Source organism: Rhea americana, unplaced genomic scaffold, assembly GCF_003343005.1.
Source record: "Rhea americana isolate MKP2758 unplaced genomic scaffold, rheAme1 scaffold_204, whole genome shotgun sequence".
Taxonomy (NCBI): Eukaryota; Metazoa; Chordata; class Aves; order Rheiformes; family Rheidae; genus Rhea; species Rhea americana.
Genome location: NW_028186195.1, coordinates 204,018 through 222,503, shown reverse-complemented (window position 1 = coordinate 222,503; position 18,486 = coordinate 204,018). Strand labels below are relative to the sequence as shown.

The window sequence follows — 18,486 nt, the reverse complement described above, 5'->3', positions numbered from 1 at the left end:
AATAGTAAAGGCTGCAATCCAGTCTAGGGCAAACAGTTTTTCATGACATAATGCTCACAGTCTTCACTTTGGTTAACTTGTAACCAAACAGTCCATCTTTGGTGTTTTGGGGAAGATATCCACGATCAACTTCTTGAACTAAAACTCACTAGGCATTTCAGACACAAAACCAGCTTCCAACATTTCATTCTCAAAAATACAGTTCTTTGCCCCTGCTTTACAATGGAAAGGACAGTCTTCTGCGAGAACTCTATCACAAAAGCTTAAATCAGAAACCACGTTGTAACACGTGCCATAAATCTGAAATCTAAACACTTGACTAAAGATTTCAAGAGGAAAAAAACAAAACAAAAAAAAAAAAAAAAAACAAAAAACATAACACAAACAGAAGCAGTTATTATGTGTGCTATTGTAATTAAAGGAAACTGAAAACCAAGTTTAAAAATATATATCACCATGAAAAACAAACTCAGATCAATGAATGTTATTATGGTGTTTCAAGAGGTTATAGGAGCTACAGGGGTTTGGGGTTTTTGGGTGGAGGGGTGGGAATTAAGGTTGGTAAAATCAGAAGACTCTTCTATGCTACAGTATCTCCAAAAAGGCCAGGTAGAGAAATATACACACAACAGTCACACAATGTGCAATTTTTGAAAGAAAGTACACACTCAGAGCTGTACAGACAAAAAACTGAAGTTTTTAAATTATCCTTTATCAAGCATTATTTTTCTTTTTCAGTATTGGATGTGTTTTAACTAAAGAGGACAAGACTGAAAGAGACTTTCTATTCTTCCAAGTAAAAATACAAATCCCTGGGACCAGGAATTAGCTTACTATACCAGATACACTGTTAGAAATTGAAAGCCTCTTTCTTGTTGTTGGGGTATAATATATCTAGAGAGATAGGCAGACTTTCATCATAGACTGGAAAAAAATCTTTCAAAAGGACTCTAGAAAAAAAAAATCATTTCTTCCTTCAAGAGTCTTGATTAACTGGATGAGCATTTTTATCAAGGTTACACAAAACATGCTATAGTGCATGATTCTCAGTAACTGAGCTCTCTAGTTTAGAAAGTCATTCAAATTGGTGCAATGGACGTTTACAAGAACTGTATTTCTGGGTAAAAATGTTTAATTGCTTTTCTTCAAGGGAAACAAGTTTAACAATAATTTACCTAATTAACATCAATGAATTATTAATTTTATCAGTAATTAGTAACTCAAATCAAAATCCTTTATTGTAGAACCTGTATAACTTCAGTTCCAATTGGCTGCATCCATTGAAATACACAAACTTTGTGTTAGCTATTACAGATCTCAACGCAAAATTTCAAGGCCATCTTTTACCACCTTTGCATTCAACCAAAATTCTTTGAAGCAGCTGAAAGTCAATTCTGAGCAAGTGTGAACAGGAAGTTCAATTAATCAACAATGCCTTTTCTCCCTGTGTTCCTGCATAGTAGTAAAGAAATTAAGGTGCAAGGTCTGTTTCTGAAGAGAAACTCTATGATCATTGCACTCTATATTGGTCAACAGCAAGATCAATCAATGCAAGAGGTGTATTTTTTTCTTTGCCTACTCTCCAAGAACTCAGTGCATCACCTCCACAATGCTCCTATCCCATCTTCAGGCATATTTTGATCCAGAGTTTCAGAATATATTTCAGACCAGCGATCTACCTTACTGCTGGTCAAGTCAGGCCAATCCTGTTTCAGCTCTAACTGGAGACCAGAAGCACTACAAATTCTCATAGCTGTTTTCTTATCAGATTTCAAGTTACAGAATTATTTTCCCAGCATTATGGAACTCTGTATATTTAATTGCAGGTTATTAATAAGGACTCCCAGAGTCATTCTTTAAAATACTTTACCGTAAAGGTATTCTGAAGTTCCGGTGACCTTAAATTTGAAAAAAGGACTTCGTAGTTATGTTCCATGAGGGGGATCAATAACTGTCTGGACTTTGGAAATGGCTTTGAAAGTGACTGTTTGGAGTGTATATTGAAGTAAAGCTCATGCACTGTATAGGGTGTTATCAGGTGAAGTTTTACGTATCCAAAAAACCTAAGAAAATGAAAAAAGAGAGGCTCAGAATTTTCACCCTCCCTATGTCTGAAGAGCCATTGTGAAGGTGAAGCCTTTAGTTCCCAGGTGAGAGAAACAAAACAGGTCACCTCTCCTGCTGCAAGACAATTAAAGTAACAACTGTTTGAAAAAGTTGAAATAACTACAGTAATTAAAATTGGAATAAAAAACCACTGTCAACAACAGCAGAGGAAACCCCGCTCACCAGAAAATCCAGCCTACTCAATGTATACTGTGAAATCCCCAAATACCATCCAGAAAATAGCATATATAAAAATAAGCCTATCTAAAAGCTATACAAGTACAAAACTGAAGTGTACTTGCAGAGGTGAGTGTTCCCATGTATGTTGACCATTGTGAGATTTTTGACTTGGAGTCGCACTTCATTTTTGTTTGGAAAGGAAGAAATAACTGCATAGTCAGATAATTAAAGCAAAAGTGACACTGAGTAATGTTACAARATTTTTAATCTCTGCAAGAAAGAGGATTTTTTGCTGGGTAAACTGCAAAAAGTCTCCCACTTTTCAGTTCTGTAGTAGCATTTGTTCATCCTGCTATGAGAGGATGTATTCTGCTCCAACTTAAAATTTACTTTGACATACCCAATGTAAAACTAAATATGCCAAGCATTCCAAGGATATGATTAAAGCACAGTAACAAACATGTAAGAGTTAATGCATTTTACATGGCCTGTACAAAGGCTGTGGTTAAAATACAGAAGTCGCTATAGCAAATGAAGGAACTTAAAAAGCTCTTGGTTTAAGATGACTCAAAATTGTCTCTTTTCAGGAACCTCCATCCTTTCCCCAGAAGGGTATCTATCTCTTTGAGGATGCCAAGAGAACATACTGCAGAAGGAAATTTATGCTCAAGGGGAAAGGCCCAATCCTTTTGGAAGAACTCCCATCAGCTGTTTCTTAAAAATCAAAAGATGAAAAAAAAATGGTTTTCTGTTCCAGGCTAAGCAGCACTCACTCAGTTTATCGTTCTTGTTCTTCTTTACTACTGTACTACAAATTAGCTTCAAAGAGCTTATTCTAGGCTCTCCCTTTCCAGTCTCAACCTCCATTATTTGCCTCAGTGATTCTTCTCCCTCAGACATAATACTTCACAGAACTTACTGCTTCACAACGGGACTCCTAAAATACTTTCAAAAGGCAAACTTTTTCTCATTTGCTGATAGCATAGCTGAAGCAGTAAAGAAATTCACTTCCTTTACAAAGATCATACAGGAATTAAACAGCAAAGTTAGGGAAAGTGCTCRACCTGAGAGTCGTTCTTTACTGAACTACGACTCTTCTAGATTATCTTCCTTTGATCCTAGTTGTCATTTTTTGCATTTTGGGCCCCCAAAAGTATTACTGTGCTTTGCTAACACAAATCCACTCTATTGTCTTCTAAAACAGCCTTCTATCTTCTCTCCACAAGGTACACATCCTTCTAATATGTTGACTTATTGGGTACTTTAAGTTGCAGAAACTAACAAGTTCAAGGGAGGGCAAGTCAGCCATTCCCAAAGACATCTTCTGTTTCCCAAACACCCGGGCTGGCAATATGTTATATTAGCCACACTTGCTACAATTATTAGTCAAACAAGATGATGTTCAAACCCATTTTTAACTAATGGAGCAATAACAGTTTTGACATTTGAATTCAAGTGCAAGCTTGGTAAAGTTTAGGCAAGAAGTCCACAGTTTTGCCTACCTGTAGACCCAGAAGTTGTTTCAGGAGAGGACGCATTTTGCACRGTTGCTTTTTCTGTTCTCTGATTTGATGAAGAATTAAGCTTGTCTTGTCCTTTGACACTTATTTCTGTTTTGCTACCAACTCCCTTAAAAAAGAAGAAAAAATGATGTTAGCCTAGTTATATATGTGTTGTTGCTAACAGGCATATTACTTTAATCTACTCTTAAGCCTCAGAACAGAAACCTTCTGCGCTCTTCAATTCAACACACACACGCAACAGTWTTTATTACTCAGCTGTTCCTTTGCAGAACTGTCCATCCCTCTCGATCTCTATTTACACAGAAGGGTAAGAGAACGAAGTTATTCAGTGGCTTTTCTAAATTTTACCTTCTCTATAATGCTTACGATGAAATAAATACCCTCTACGTAGAAAGGTAGAAGGAGCCAAGAGAAACATCCTAAACCTTTTCCTTAAACTGAATGTGAGAGTAGCTGCTGTTCATCTGAAGGAAGCTAGGAGGCAGAATGCATTTAAAAGTTTGTTATACAAAATGCAGCTATTACTTTTTAAATATATTATTAATGGTTTTCCCATTTGTTTCTCACAAATCAATTTTAAGATTTGACTTGCAGAGACTTAATGGATTATTTCAACTAGAAAAGTGGAATTAGTTGGCTATAATATCCTGAACAAATTATCAGCAAGAATGTAATCACCTGTAGGGAGTCCCTCTGTTGCCAGTCAAAATGGCGACTGCCAGAGACTTTTGGTTGTGTTGAAATTAAGAGTTTAGTACAATAAAAGATTGTGTTGTTGCATAGATGTCGACAGACCTAGTCTCTCCAAAGAAAGGCACATACACTGTTAAAGTTTGGTGGACACAAGTGTAATATGAGACTTCGGTTCATTCGCAGAAAAAGAGGACTCACTAAACAAAGTACCTACCTTAGTAGAATAAACAAACTGATCGATGAGTTTTCCATCCCCAGCAGCATTCTGAAGAGCAAAAACCTGTTCAATTTTAACAACTGGAGACATGTTACATTTTTGAAGATCCAAGGTCCCCTTGTGCATGGTTATTGAAGCTGGTAAAGATTTCCTAGCTGCAGCAGTTTTCCACGCTATTTTCACAGGAGGTGACTCCTCTTCTTCCACACTTGACTGCCTCCTTTGGCTTTGTCTTCGCACCTCAGCATTTGAAGGTGATGATGCTACCACACTGGCATGTTCCAGCTGGGTGTTCAACGCTGGCTTAGGTCGTCTGTTCTTCTTAGCCTCTGATTTAGAAGCAGCAGTCTTTTTGGTTTTTGACAAAACCTCCTCTGGCTCTTTGTCTATATAAATGAAGGTGTATTGTTCTATCCTTTCTTCTCGAGTCATTTTCAATGCTTTCTCAGCATGGGCAATACCAATATCCCACTGAGCACGCTCTCTTTGTGGCCTTGGTTTGCGAATCTTAAAGAATAAGATAAGCAGCTAATTACACCAAATATCTCTTTCCCACATTAGGGCAATAAAAAATTGAAAATTTTACGATGTATAACACATAATACGCAATCCTGAGGTTTTTAAATCTCAGGCAGCAGTTTTAAGTTTACTACGTTTACAGGGTATCTTTGAAAGGTGGACAGCAAACCCCTTCCTTGAGCATCAAGCAAACACTCCAGCCAGACAGTATGACCATCTCTATTAACAGATTCTGTTCCTGAGTTACAATTTCACTRAAGACAAAAGCAGGCAGTATTTAAGCCCAGAATTCTGTTTTTGAATGCAAGCYCATTTTTTTTCTACTTTTTAAATCTTTCATTCCCCTCTCATAAATATCCTTTTCCTCTCCATCAATATTTTAATTAGCATAAATATTGATTTAAGTAGTTCATCCTACATAGTAAATAATTGCTGTATCTAACACTTCCTCTCCAATAAAACATCAAAGACTGCGTCAACTTTCGTACACATTTATAATGATTACACAGGAATTGCTTTTATTTAATATTACAGTATTGATATAAAATTACATTCAATACCCAGGATGACTACCATCATGAGAAACAGACACACAGACATTCAACTATCAGCCTCTTCCCATGGAAGTAATAAGAACATACAGAAACTTATAGCTATCATTGTCAATAATACTTTTGCAGGTGAAATGCAAATGACATTTTACAATCCTGGCACTCAAGTACTCCGGCGTTTCAGAACTGCCGCAGATAGGTTTTGCGTTCACAGGGATTGCTGACAATTTTCTACGTGATTAGTGTTAATCATACCTTCTGTTTCTCAGAGTGGTTGCTGGCTTGCTTAGCAGCCTCAGCCAGTAACTGCTCATACTGTTTGTGTCCTTTGTACTCTCGAACCCGCTTTTCATGCACCCATGCCCTCTCTGGCTGGTTGCTAAAGAACTGAACATGATATTCACGGGCACCTGAAATTGAAAAATTCTAGTAAGCAGTTTTATCAACATCACTTTGTTGGTTTAGCTTAAGTTTTCCTCTTCCACATGACTCAACTCCTGCAGACGGACATACATAGTTGAAGTTTGGAAATAAAAGGGGCCTCCAGTCAGAACAGTCTAAATGGGAAGATAAGTATACTTTGCCCACACTTAACACTCACACTTATCAGTATCTTCTCACAAAGATACTGATGCAAAAAATGCAGGAGCATCTGTTCACAAGCCTAATATGCACAGGCTCATTTGTAGAACTAGTTAAAAACGTATGTGGGTGCATACGTTACAGTAAAAGTCCTGTTTAGTGTACACACAAGCAGAATCCATCCCACAAAGAGTTAATGATATGAGATTTTTAATAAAGGAACAACTACAGACTACTGATATGTTCTGACAAAGATCCATTCTCCTTACCTCTTGTATTAATTTTGGTATGAACATCAAGCTGTGGATCACATGAAACCATGCAAGGCCACCATGGGTATGTTCCCACCTTGGACCAAACCAGATCGCCAACTTGAAACTTGACATCATGGGCGACTTGTGTTGGAAGAGAAGGCAAGAACTGCTGGACCTATAAGGAAGAATGCAAGCTTAACAGCTACAGAATACAGCTTCGTATATTTACAGATGGACAGATTATCCACAGGGATTTGCTATTTTTCCCTCAGTTATCACCAATGTTTGACAGTCTAATGTGAGAGGTACTTTTCCTATAAACATGACAAAAAGGACTTAAATACAGTCAGAACTGATGTAAAACAATCACTGATTAACCAAACATATAATAACAAAAGAAAAAGTTTCTACTTATAGGTTGACTAAAAGTGTTGCTTTGGGGATAAAATAAAGTAATAAATACAGCACAACAAAAGATGTTTTGAAACACTAATGATTATCAGGCATTTAAAAGAATGACAACTAGTTCATCTGACAACTTAAGGAGTTTGTATCATAGTTAACACAAAAATAGCAAGACAACAGAAGTCTATAAAGTGTTGATTAGTATATATACTAACCGGTGTTTCCTCTGACAGTGCATCTTCTCTTGGCCTTTCTGATACCATGCTAAGCCTCTCATTTGGTCTCTAGGATAATGGGTAACAACRAAGAGAAAAAAGGGAAAATAAACACAAACAGGATAAGAGGACAGTAAAAATCAAAAAGGTATACCAATGAAACCAGGCAGAAAAAAATAATTAGCAGAGAAAATAACAATAATGAACTCAGAGAACCATGAATAGGAATACTCCTTACAACCAATTCAAAACATAGTAGTATCAGAGTAAGGAGGAAAAAAACCAATTTTTTTCTTCCACACTATTTATGTTGCCATTGAAACTACATAACCAATGTCCTGCTGTAACAGCTGACGGAAGAACATACACTCAGGCACAGTAAATCCAGATAGCTGTCCAGCTAAATTAATATGCAACTTGGAAGAAAAAGGAAGATAGATGAAGGATATCCATACTAACATGAAAAGTTCACTGCATACTGGTTATTTTTGAAAACAGCACTAAAAAGATTATTTATTGATTTAAAGATACAATATGAAAATTTTAATTATCTATACTGAATTGCATACACTTGACATATGTTTGGAGCATCTAAGGGAAAAACAAAACCAAAAAGACTACAGTGCACTTACAAGCCAGGCTGAGGAGCACATGCAGTCTATGCTTGCAGAATAGGATAGAGAAACAGGTTTGGCAAAAGTAAGATCAACACTGAACAGAAGCCAAAATCATCAGTGGAGTGGAGATGATAGGGAGAGTGATGACACAGCAGGTGARCAGACATGAGCTGGGCTATGAACTGTCTAATGAAACAGAGACCAGACATTCGCTTTTATTATGTCAGAAGTCACTAGTGAAAGAACTCAGGAGTTAGAGAGGCGTTAGAAACATTCATAGAGAAACTAATAGTGCTGTTAATCTAATTACATCTAGTCCACTTAAAATGACCTCACATTAATCATCACTGCCTACTTCAGCTCTAAGCATCCAGAAGACACTCATTTAAACACCATCTATGACCATTAAAATTAGTTTTGGTATAGGTTAGTATTTCATTTAGAGTTGCCTATAGGAAATATTCAAGTCCAATTAAGCATCTACTGGGTAGAAATCACTCCTCCTTGGTACAGCAGAAAGCATATGAAAGATTCTTTTCTTCCTTCTGCTACAATAAGTTAGTGCAAACTTCACATCTGCCAGAAAATCTAAATTCATTAGACAGGAAGCCTAAACAAGAGACTGTAAACTTCCYGCTCCTCACAGAATACAACTAACTAATAAAATAACTCATTCTTAAAACAAATATTCAGCAGAGCTTAAAGTTCAACAATGTTTTTGTAACTTCTTCATTTCAAATCAAGCTTTTAAACATGAACAGTTGATGAGGTTCTATGGGTTACAGGATCAGAATGAGGAAGCAGCTACAGAATATCCTACTTTCAAATTACCAAATTTTAAATTTTTATACAAAATTTTTGCATTTTTTTATATAAAATATAAAACATCTGAAGCTGTAATGGAAGTTCCGTGTGTTTCTATTAAGTCAATTTTAATTTACAAACCTCTTAACATTAATACAAAAAGAAGATAGAAACATATGTAACACCATGCTGTATAAAAATAAATCTGAAGAGAATGAAACTGACACTGGACTATGACAATTCACGTCAAAAYCAATAGCACAAAATACTTTACACTGTAAGAGTTGCACTGTGATATGAAGTTCTCTCTGAAATAAACAGAAAAAACTAGGAACAATTTTATTGCAACAAGATCCTTAGAAAGGGAAATGAAAGCTACAAGAAGGACAAAACCAAAACTATACTAAGGATTTTGGTGAATTCTGGATGATACATGGAACATGTGACTTGAGGAAGACAATATAACTAGGAAACCCAAGACTGCCTTGAATTTTTAGGGGCAAAGTTTTAGTTCAAACTGAGAAGTAAAGCATGCTTGAAAAGACCCGAGAAGGTGTTCTTCATGTTGACCAAGCTTGCAGACCACAAGAAACAGAAGTCATAAATAGAGGAGGACAGGTGCAGCTGAAGCTACAGGAGTAGAATCAGAGTTCCTGGTAAGAGGCACAACAAAACAGTAAGGCAAAACTGATAGCCTGACACAGGAATGACTGCATCTAGAGAAAAGGCTAGAAAGGACTTATGAACCCTGGACAAAAAGAATGACTGCATCTAGAGAAAAGGCTAGAAAGGACTTATGAACCCTGGACAAAAAGAATGACTGCATCTAGAGAAAAGGCTAGAAAGGACTCAGGAACCCTGGACAAAAAGAACAACTCTCTTGCTAAACTCTGAACCAAATCACTAAGGTTTGTTTTAGTCGAAACACTGGCGAGGAAGGGGAGAGATACATGATTATAGCAGCAAACAAAAGACAGGTAGAACAGCAACATACAACCACAAAGGCATTCAGCAAAGGCACCAAGAATCAAACTGAGAACAAATCCTTCTTTCTACCTCTATATGCAGGTATAATGCAAGTGTGAAGAACACTGTGCTTGAGGGAACTTGCCTTCCTATTCTAACTGCCCTCTAGTAACACCTGCCAGCTGGACATATCACCTGGTAAATCTGAAAGTGATTTTGAAACATTTCCAACATCACAGAAATTATGTACAAATGTAATCAAGGATAACCATTATTTTTTCTTGGACAGTAAACTTCAAATTTGAAGGACATTATTTATTAAAATGTTAAGGATCTACAGTAAAGTCAACTATGGTGACCAAATACAGCAAAAGTTCAAAGCCCTAACTGATAYGTCACTCAACTGACCTCTAAAAGAGGCCCACTTAACCACATTTACCAGAAGGCAGATGTAACAGTTAGAAAGCATGTAAATAAATAYGCTAAGAGGGGAATCACATCAGCATATCTTCTATTAAAAAAAAAATCAAAACAAAACAAAAAACCCACACATGACAAGAATATGAAACTGCTACACCAGATCAGAGCCCCAATCCATACAGACAGATTCTTCCCCCAAATCTGCCAAGAGCAGCAAATGTCAAGGGGTTTCACAGAAAGTTAAGAGAAACTCGACTACAGACTATAACAGAACAGCACAGCCTGAGCTGGGCACTTTCTGTTCCAGCCTGATACAAGTTTCATATTCCTGATGCAGGCCACCACTCTCTACTACCCATTCCTCTGAAACTGGTAAATACAGAAATCAGTATTACAGTGCTGTCAGGAATAAGCAAGAGAAAAAGAAATAGAAGTCATGGGGAGAGGAGGAGGGAAAGAAGGTTGAAAGTACTGAAGACCAGTAATTTCTCTCTCTCCACTTCCTGGAGTGGAAGTTAAAACACTGCACATATATAATCCTGTATATGCACATCCATATCACAAAACAGAAATGGTAATAGACAACAGTATTGAACTTTCTCAGAGGTTGATGAGTCAACTGGTATTTCTAATTTGCTTGCTGTATTAGAATACTTATTTCTACTGGTTTGTACATATACTACATAGACAGCTCTCACTTTTTGTACATCATCACAATATTTAGCACATCTATCAAAAATGTGTGCTAGTAGACAATATCAGTTAAATATAAAAGCATGTTCAGATACTGCATAAAACCAGTATAAGTATCTAAGATTCTCTGTGGTGGATTTTGGTTTGTTTTAGAGGAGGAATAAGGCTGCTGCCTCTGGGAAATCAGACTGCGTCCACTACATTTAAAATGTGGTGCTCAATATTCCAGTTCTGAATACTCCAAGTAGCCTGACATTCCATTCAATAAACCAGCATTATTTTAAAAGTTAATTTTTGAACCTATTGAATGCRTATTTTCTGGCCAAAAATTGTATCTTTAACACTGTGCAAAACAAACCCAACTCTGAAAATCAGAATATTAAATAACACTAAAAAACATTAAACAACCTCTTCTAACATTTTTTTTTGATATGCAGTCTTTTTGCCAAAACTGTGTTGTCCTAGAAATAAAGTTGCTAGCAATCTAATATGGAGTATCTGACAAGTCCATGAAGTTTCACAATGTTTTAAGTATGTATACAACTAAATGAAAGGAAAAACATTGCCGAAGACGAATTCTCCATCAATAATATCAGGCATACAGATGGTTGAAATGATTATTCCACTTACATTTTGTTCCTCTGGTTCTAATTTTGGAATTTTGTGCGACTTGCGCTCTTCCGATCGGGAAGAGTCATGCTTGCTACTTTTTTTCCTTTTCTCTTTTCTCCCTTCATGTTTCGCCTTAGCATACTCACTCGCTTGTACTTCATTTAAAAGGTCCCCACACAGAGAGGACTCAAACAATTCCCTGCCGTTCTGGATAGTTTTGGTTATTTTTAATTTGATCTCTGGTGAGCCAGTCTTCTTTGGAATCACTGTCTGTGAAACTGAAGGTGGCGGTGGAGGTGGCGGCTGTGGAGGGGAAGGTTTTTCCAGAACTTCATGTGGCCTTGCATTAGAGTTTTCCATTTGGTAATACTCCGGGGGACTAAAGTTTCTAACTGTACCAAAACCATTGGCTGAACCATTGGGATACTGACTGTACGCCTGGTATTTGGCTTGAGGTTCATACATATTGATTGTTGGTGGATAGCCATTAGTGATTGGCGGAAGATCCTCCGTCGTGGGTGTAGGGTATTGAAAGCCTTGCTGTAGGGCAGTTTCATATGGTGTTTGTCCACCATCTTCAGCGATGTCACTGCTGGCATCAAAGGCATCCTCTTGGCGGATGTTGGCTGAGTCAATGAGTTGAGGTGGTTGCTGAATTGTGTTTCCCATGATCCCTTGCATGAAAGAGAAAGAGAAATCCATTGTTCTGCTCCAGCATCCTTAGCTTTCCCTTCTTCTCATAGGGCCTAAAGACAGGGGGAAGGGAAACAAGTAGTGAGCATAAAACAAATTACAACTATTCAGCAAATTGAAATAGTTTAAAAAAAAAAAAAAAAAGATTCAAAAACCAATCCCCTCCTCCCCACTACAGAAGCCATCCTTTCATGATGCTCTTAGAGAAGACTAGTGTCACTAAATTTTTAGAAAAGGCTGTTTACACACTTTTGCCAAACTTTTCTGAAAAAAACATGTCTGCTTCCTTCTTTTCCAAGACATTTAAAGGAATGATACGAGCACCTGCAAGCACTTAAAAATTATGAGCCCAACTGTTACAGTGTCAGAATAACAGTGCTAAAATTCAAAACACTACATATAGTCCTTCTAGTTTGATTTTAGGAAGCATTATTCTAACACAAAGCAGCAAGGCAACAGACTTTGATCTTTACTCAAACAAATAGAAGATACCAAGTTCTCTTGACACCATCAAATCACTGCAAACTCAGCAGTCCAGAAACAACACAGGAAGACCACTCAAACAGAAGACAAGTCTTTTCTCTTCTTTCTCTCCCACCCCTTGCCAAGACTTGAGATAGATGAGCAACCCTTCAGACGGTASAAGGAATAAGCCATTGGCTTTTCCAAACAATGGCACAATTAAAGCAAGCAGGCCATTCCACGTCAGCTGCTGGGAAAACCAGTTCAGATGGTATGACATTAGTAACTCAGCAACCTCAGACCAGGTTTCCCCATCTCACCCGCACTGAAAAAGCAGAACAGACTTTGCATCCATGAGCTCTGGAAGAGGTTAGTGGGAAAGGTTATTCTGCTCACTTGACTCCCTATCTCCCCATTATTTTAGTATTAAATACTCAGGGCTTAAATATTTTATGGTTCTGAGGGGCAAAAAAATAGCTCCAAAATAAAAATATCTGCAGAAACAGAGATGATTCACAGAATTACATTACTGCTGAGAAGGAGTTGTTACAAATCTTCCATTTTCCATTTCACATTAAAACTCTAACAGCAGACTAAACGAAACCACCCAGAATTCAAATATCCACTCAGAGAATGGTCTTCCCCATCCTTCCCCTGCTTCCCYCCCCCAAAACAAACACCCCCCCCCCCAACACATTCACCTAAACTTCAATGTTCAATAAAGATATACAACGATCTGAACTTCAGGTAAGATATACAAGTTTGCTTCCAAGCAAGGTCAACTTAGCCCTTCCAAAGTAAATATAGTACAGTATTATTTATTCTGTCCCTGTGTAGGCAAAAAGGAGGGTTATTATGCCCTTCTGGTCAGGGTTTGAAATTATATTAACACGTCCCACAGATACTTTTCATAACAAGAATCTACATATAACCCTACCCACATTAAATTCTCACCCTCCCAATATATCTCAATACCTTACCTAATAGTTTTCAAAACACTAACAATACTTTCCTTCTCAGAGACTGCAAAAAGAAATTAAAATTACAATAGCAACAAGAACAACTTGACCAGAATTTTATTATGTGTTTTGTCAACTCCATATTCAGATTTTACTGATGATAGTATTCATCTTTACTACTCGGTGTAATCAGCTATGGGTACATTTGTCACTGTAATTAAGTATTTTGGGGAAACAACTTAATAGCACAATGCTGTGCAGCAAAATTCTCCAATTGCAGTGACTTTAAATCTCATAGCAGCTACACCATCTCTGCTTTCCAACAGCCCTGCAAACTAGATGCAAAGCCAACACAAAATGTTACTGTTGTTGATGCACATGTAGCAAGCTGTATTGTGTGTCAAGGTCAAACAAAACAAAATCACCACCACTACCCATTCTAGGAAGAGGAAGTGGAACTGTTTGTACTATTTACAAATCAATTGTTATTCTAAATATGCCAAACTGAAGAGCAAACGACAGTTTTCAGACAAGTAAGAAATTTTACTCTAGGTTGTCTTTATTTGTTATTTAAAACAGGTTCTATCTAAAGCAATTTTTTTCTGAGTACTTCAAAAACCTTTGAGCTTAAAATCCTGTAGCAGTCATCAGAGCTTCAGTCATCATAGCACATCTGTTGCTAAATGGTCAGAGCGAGAGCAGAAATAATTCAAGTATTAGAATTACTCTTGACTTCCTTTTTTTTTTTAGATCCACCAGAAATACAAAAACTATCTAACCTCTTGGAGAAACTTGAACTCTGTAAAACTAAAAACTATACAGCATTCTGTATTTTGCTAAAAATACAGTTTTCCTAATGTCATATGATATTTGAACAATTATGCTTCATATTTTCCTACTTGTAAGTCTGACTAAGGCTGGAAACTTTGTTAAGTTTTGGTTTCTGCTGGATGATGCAAATTGATACGATAAGACAATGGTAATATTTAGGTACTTTCATTTCTCTCTTGAGGAAGAAGAGAAAGGATGGCAATTCATTCAAAAGATACATTTTCTTTTCTTTTCCTAGTGCAGGTTCTTTTTTAAGTATCAAGATAGGCTATTCATTTCACCATCCAGGACAGCTCTTTTTATTAGCAAGTCTCATGGTGTAAGAGGCAAAAAAGACTTATTGCTTCTACTAGAACAACTAATCCTAATCCAGATAACACCATCAGATTTAGAGCTATCATGAACCCTCTGGTCTTCAAATCGGCAATGGTCATTTACATTTAGAAGACTTCTTTGAATCTGCACATACCGTACACTTGTACAACCACCTTCTAGTCAAAAAAGGGACTCATAACACTCAAGTACTCCCAGTATTACAGACTGAGAACCTGTGGCTAAACAATTGCGTCAGGGAGAAAAAAAAAAATCTCTCCTACTATTCTGACTTACAAGTGACATCATTCATCTATCCAGTGGACTCCTCTGGCAGCAGTTTATTAACATCTCACTGTGGGCTATGTTACAGAAATTCCAATCTATCACCACACTGATACACTCACTTCACTTAAAACTTACTTAAGGATTTCTCTGAAGTTTAGCCATATCATCAGATTATTGTACACAAAGAACATCAGAAACAATATATACAATTCACAAGTCAAACAATTTTGTTCAAGAGGCATTAAAATTGTAAAATACCCTACGCAAAAGGCTTCTGCCCTAAACAGCATTATCCTATCCCACTTCTTTGTCATAATTTTCAGTCTTTCCTTACAGGAGTCTCTAAACCTTAAAAGTTATGATATAAACCAAACTATTTTATTTCACTAGGAAACCAAGGATTATTTATTCTCTGGGATGTTACAGGCACATATCAGCTGATTACAATGTATTGTATTAGGCTATTCACATTCACCCATTCTAATTCCATCTATAAACACAATTTGAAAGTTCAAAATCTAATTTATTGAGTGATTTAACAAAGTCTGTTGATCAATCTCAGCCTTGCTCCTAACAGGAAGGGCTCCTTGTCATACRTCTAAGAGCATTATGCATTAGTGACAACACCAAAGGCTTCTGTTGTCATGGTCATCAGGGGCTACAAAAAGATAAAGTATTTGATCAAAATAGCAAATGAAAGTCCTTATCTATACAAAGTAAAAGAAAGTTCTTGTCAAGATAGTTTATTTCACTCAGAAGGGCTAAAATAACATACAGTAACAAAAATGTAGTCTTGCTAGTGTAGAGAAGCTTATATGCTGAAGTAGGCTAACTAGTAACTGCCTGATTATTGAATATAATTTTGAACACTGTTGATTCTCTCKCTCATGTTACTGATGAAACCTTTTCTTTCTCCCAAACTGCAAGTTTTGTAGGTTTGCACAAAATACAGCAATATGACAGAACTTACTGATAAGATCTACAAACACGCATCTATCCATTACATTATTACTCTATCAGGAAAAGCTTAAAAAATGAGAAAAGATAAAGTAATTATGCAATGTCTAAGTGAAATCTCCTAAAGGCAGAAGCACCTGCTRTATTTAGTGCCAAACAGGAGCCCAAGGTAAGAACTTCCAAACATGAGGAGGGAGGCCTGTCACAAAAGCCTGGTGGATGCAGAAGGCTGAGAAACCAGGTTTACTTAGCCAGAAACCATTGCACTTCCCCTGAACACCAGTTCAGAAGATTAAAAAAATATATAGCTGAGATCCAAGAGGGTCCATGCACTCTCTGCCCAGTGCTACCAGCTAAGGAACTCCTGGCTTATATCAAAACAGATGACTATAAATTGGTGACTATCACCAAAGGCAAGCTAGCATAACACTGACTGATTAAAATAATAGCATAACACACAGGTATTTTAAACTGAGCTTCCATAAAAATTTTTGGAATTAATTTTGATTTTCTTTCCTGACTACTGTTGACAAACACAAGTAGCTCTACCAAAAGCATTAAGTTTAACACTTGTTGAACTTAATAGGTTAGATGCGAGGCGTTTTACACAGATGCAAGATATCTGCTCTGAGAATGGAAACTGTACTACTGACTCACTGATAAAATTGAAAAAGCAATAATTAATTCTTCAGTGTTCAGTGAACAGTATCACTGTCTCCTAAGCCTGAGCTGGACTTTCTATCAACTTGCTTGAAATCAGAAGCTCTAGGCTATCTTTATATACATAAACAAGGCTACTGCAGTCCAGCTCATGTAAACCTAAATCACAGAGAGTCAAGGATCTGCTCACTCCGTAACACTCTTTAATTACCAGAATCACCATACATACGTATCACTGTTTCCTTTTCTGCTTCACTACATTCTAACGTATGACTGTATCTAAGCTGCACTGGTACTGGCCATCTCAAAGGTCTAATCCATGCAGCAACCATTCGCAATGTAAATTCACCAGTGCATGCATTTTACAGAGAGCAGCTTGGTGGTAACAGACTAGGTTGTTGGGATTTTTTTTAAGTAATGCAGTTGATTTTTGTTGTTTCTATTCTTCCTTTCAAAAGATTGAGATTTCCCTACTAACTTAGATTTACAACTTTTCTTGTTGAAGGTCAACACACACAGATGACATTGAACTCTAACAGAATTAAACATATCCATACTTCTTCTACAGATTCACATTAAAGATTACCTAGAGAGACATCTTACCAAATATAACAGCATCCTGTGATGTTTAAATTACAAAGATTGTAAGAATAAGCATTTTGTTTCTGCATTCAGTATTTGCAGTCTGCTTTGTTCCATTTTGTTCCAGACACCCTAAGAAACCATGTATGTGGTTTTGCTTCATACATTAGAGCCAAGTTTTTAAATTGATCTGCATTCAAAATTGGTCAAATGTGATGGTCTCCATTTACCTCTGTACTACAGCACAGTGTGAAAACGTGCAAAAAAAATTCATGTGGCAAAACGTTTCTGTAAGATTCAAGAGTAATTGCATTGACTTGCTAATCACAATACCAAATTAATTACCATATCATTAATTTTATTGGTATCTTTTAACAGCCTARTATTTGTCCCGCAATAAATCAAGAAGATAAGCCACAGCAAAAACTGGTCAGAGTAAAAACAAAAAACAAAACAAAAACTTTTAACAAGTTTCCCATGAGGAAATGGAAAGAAACAACTTGGACAGTATAACTGAAAATGCGATGCATAAGAAGTTAATTATCCTGAAAATAAGCTTAGAGTACTCATTTGCTCGTATAGCCTCAGGATTCAAGTGAGAAGTATGGGCAAATATTTTAGTTCTTTGCAACACCAAATTCCATAAGAGTCATGATACGTTTAATGCACGGTAATAATAACTGCAATGTATCYAGCGTATGACTGCAAACTTTGATAAAATCAAAAACTGAACAATGCACAACTTTGTTTATTAGAAAACAAAGTGCATAGTCTTTGATCATCATCCTTTACTCTTACTCTGTATCTTAACTTAGCATGTGCTTTTTTTGAATAAAATCTTCTCAAGTAGTTCATAAAAAAAGCTGCAGCTAACTGCCAAAACATTCACTATGCATCTATCTGTACAAAGAGCCACCAGCAGACCTAAATGGTCAGCACAGCAGCTAATCTTTTTTCTTCAACTACGACTATGGGTTATTTTACACTGTCTTTTGGGTTGGCAGCTATCACAGAACTACATTACCTTTAGAGGTCTCTTATTTTCTTCAGAAACTTAAAACCCTGAAGCTACGCGCCAGTCAAGCACACTGACAGCTGTGTGGACGCAGAGGCAGCACTCGGTAAGCACGATGCAGCACTGCTTCGAGCGACGCCAGCCCCGCGAAACCAAGCCAAGGGCCGGCTCGCGCGCGGCTCCCGAGCGCGCCGCGAGGAGCTGCCGCGGATCCCGCTCCGCCGCCACACAGGCCGGGCAGAGCTCGGAGCCGTCCCAGCGCCGCGCGGCACCGGCTCCGCCGAACTTTCCCCCGCTCCGAGAAACGATCCGGGGCTCCGCGAGCCGGCGCGCTCCCGGCTGGGCCCGGGCCGCCCCGCGGGGCTGCGCT

General features: G+C 37.4%; 1 protein-coding gene across 5 annotated transcripts in view; it reads right to left on the bottom strand.

Annotated features, from left to right (window-relative positions):
- NSD3 (nuclear receptor binding SET domain protein 3) overlaps positions 1-18,486 on the bottom strand; it is a 52,171-nt gene that overhangs the window by 29,435 nt on the left and 4,250 nt on the right. For 4 of the 5 annotated variants that reach the window (XM_085304162.1, XM_085304164.1, XM_085304165.1 and 1 more), the window contains exons 2-7: positions 11,376-12,103; positions 7,246-7,314; positions 6,641-6,800; positions 6,045-6,199; positions 4,717-5,226; positions 3,789-3,915 (exon numbers count right to left, since the gene is read on the bottom strand). In XM_085304162.1, coding sequence (XP_085160288.1) covers positions 3,789-3,915; positions 4,717-5,226; positions 6,045-6,199; positions 6,641-6,800; positions 7,246-7,314; positions 11,376-12,059 — 1,705 coding nt within the window. In that variant the 5' untranslated portion in view covers positions 12,060-12,103. Of the gene's footprint in view, positions 1-3,788; positions 3,916-4,716; positions 5,227-6,044; positions 6,200-6,640; positions 6,801-7,245; positions 7,315-11,375; positions 12,104-18,125; positions 18,184-18,486 lie in introns of those variants that run through there. The other variant, XM_085304163.1, reaches the window with a different exon arrangement.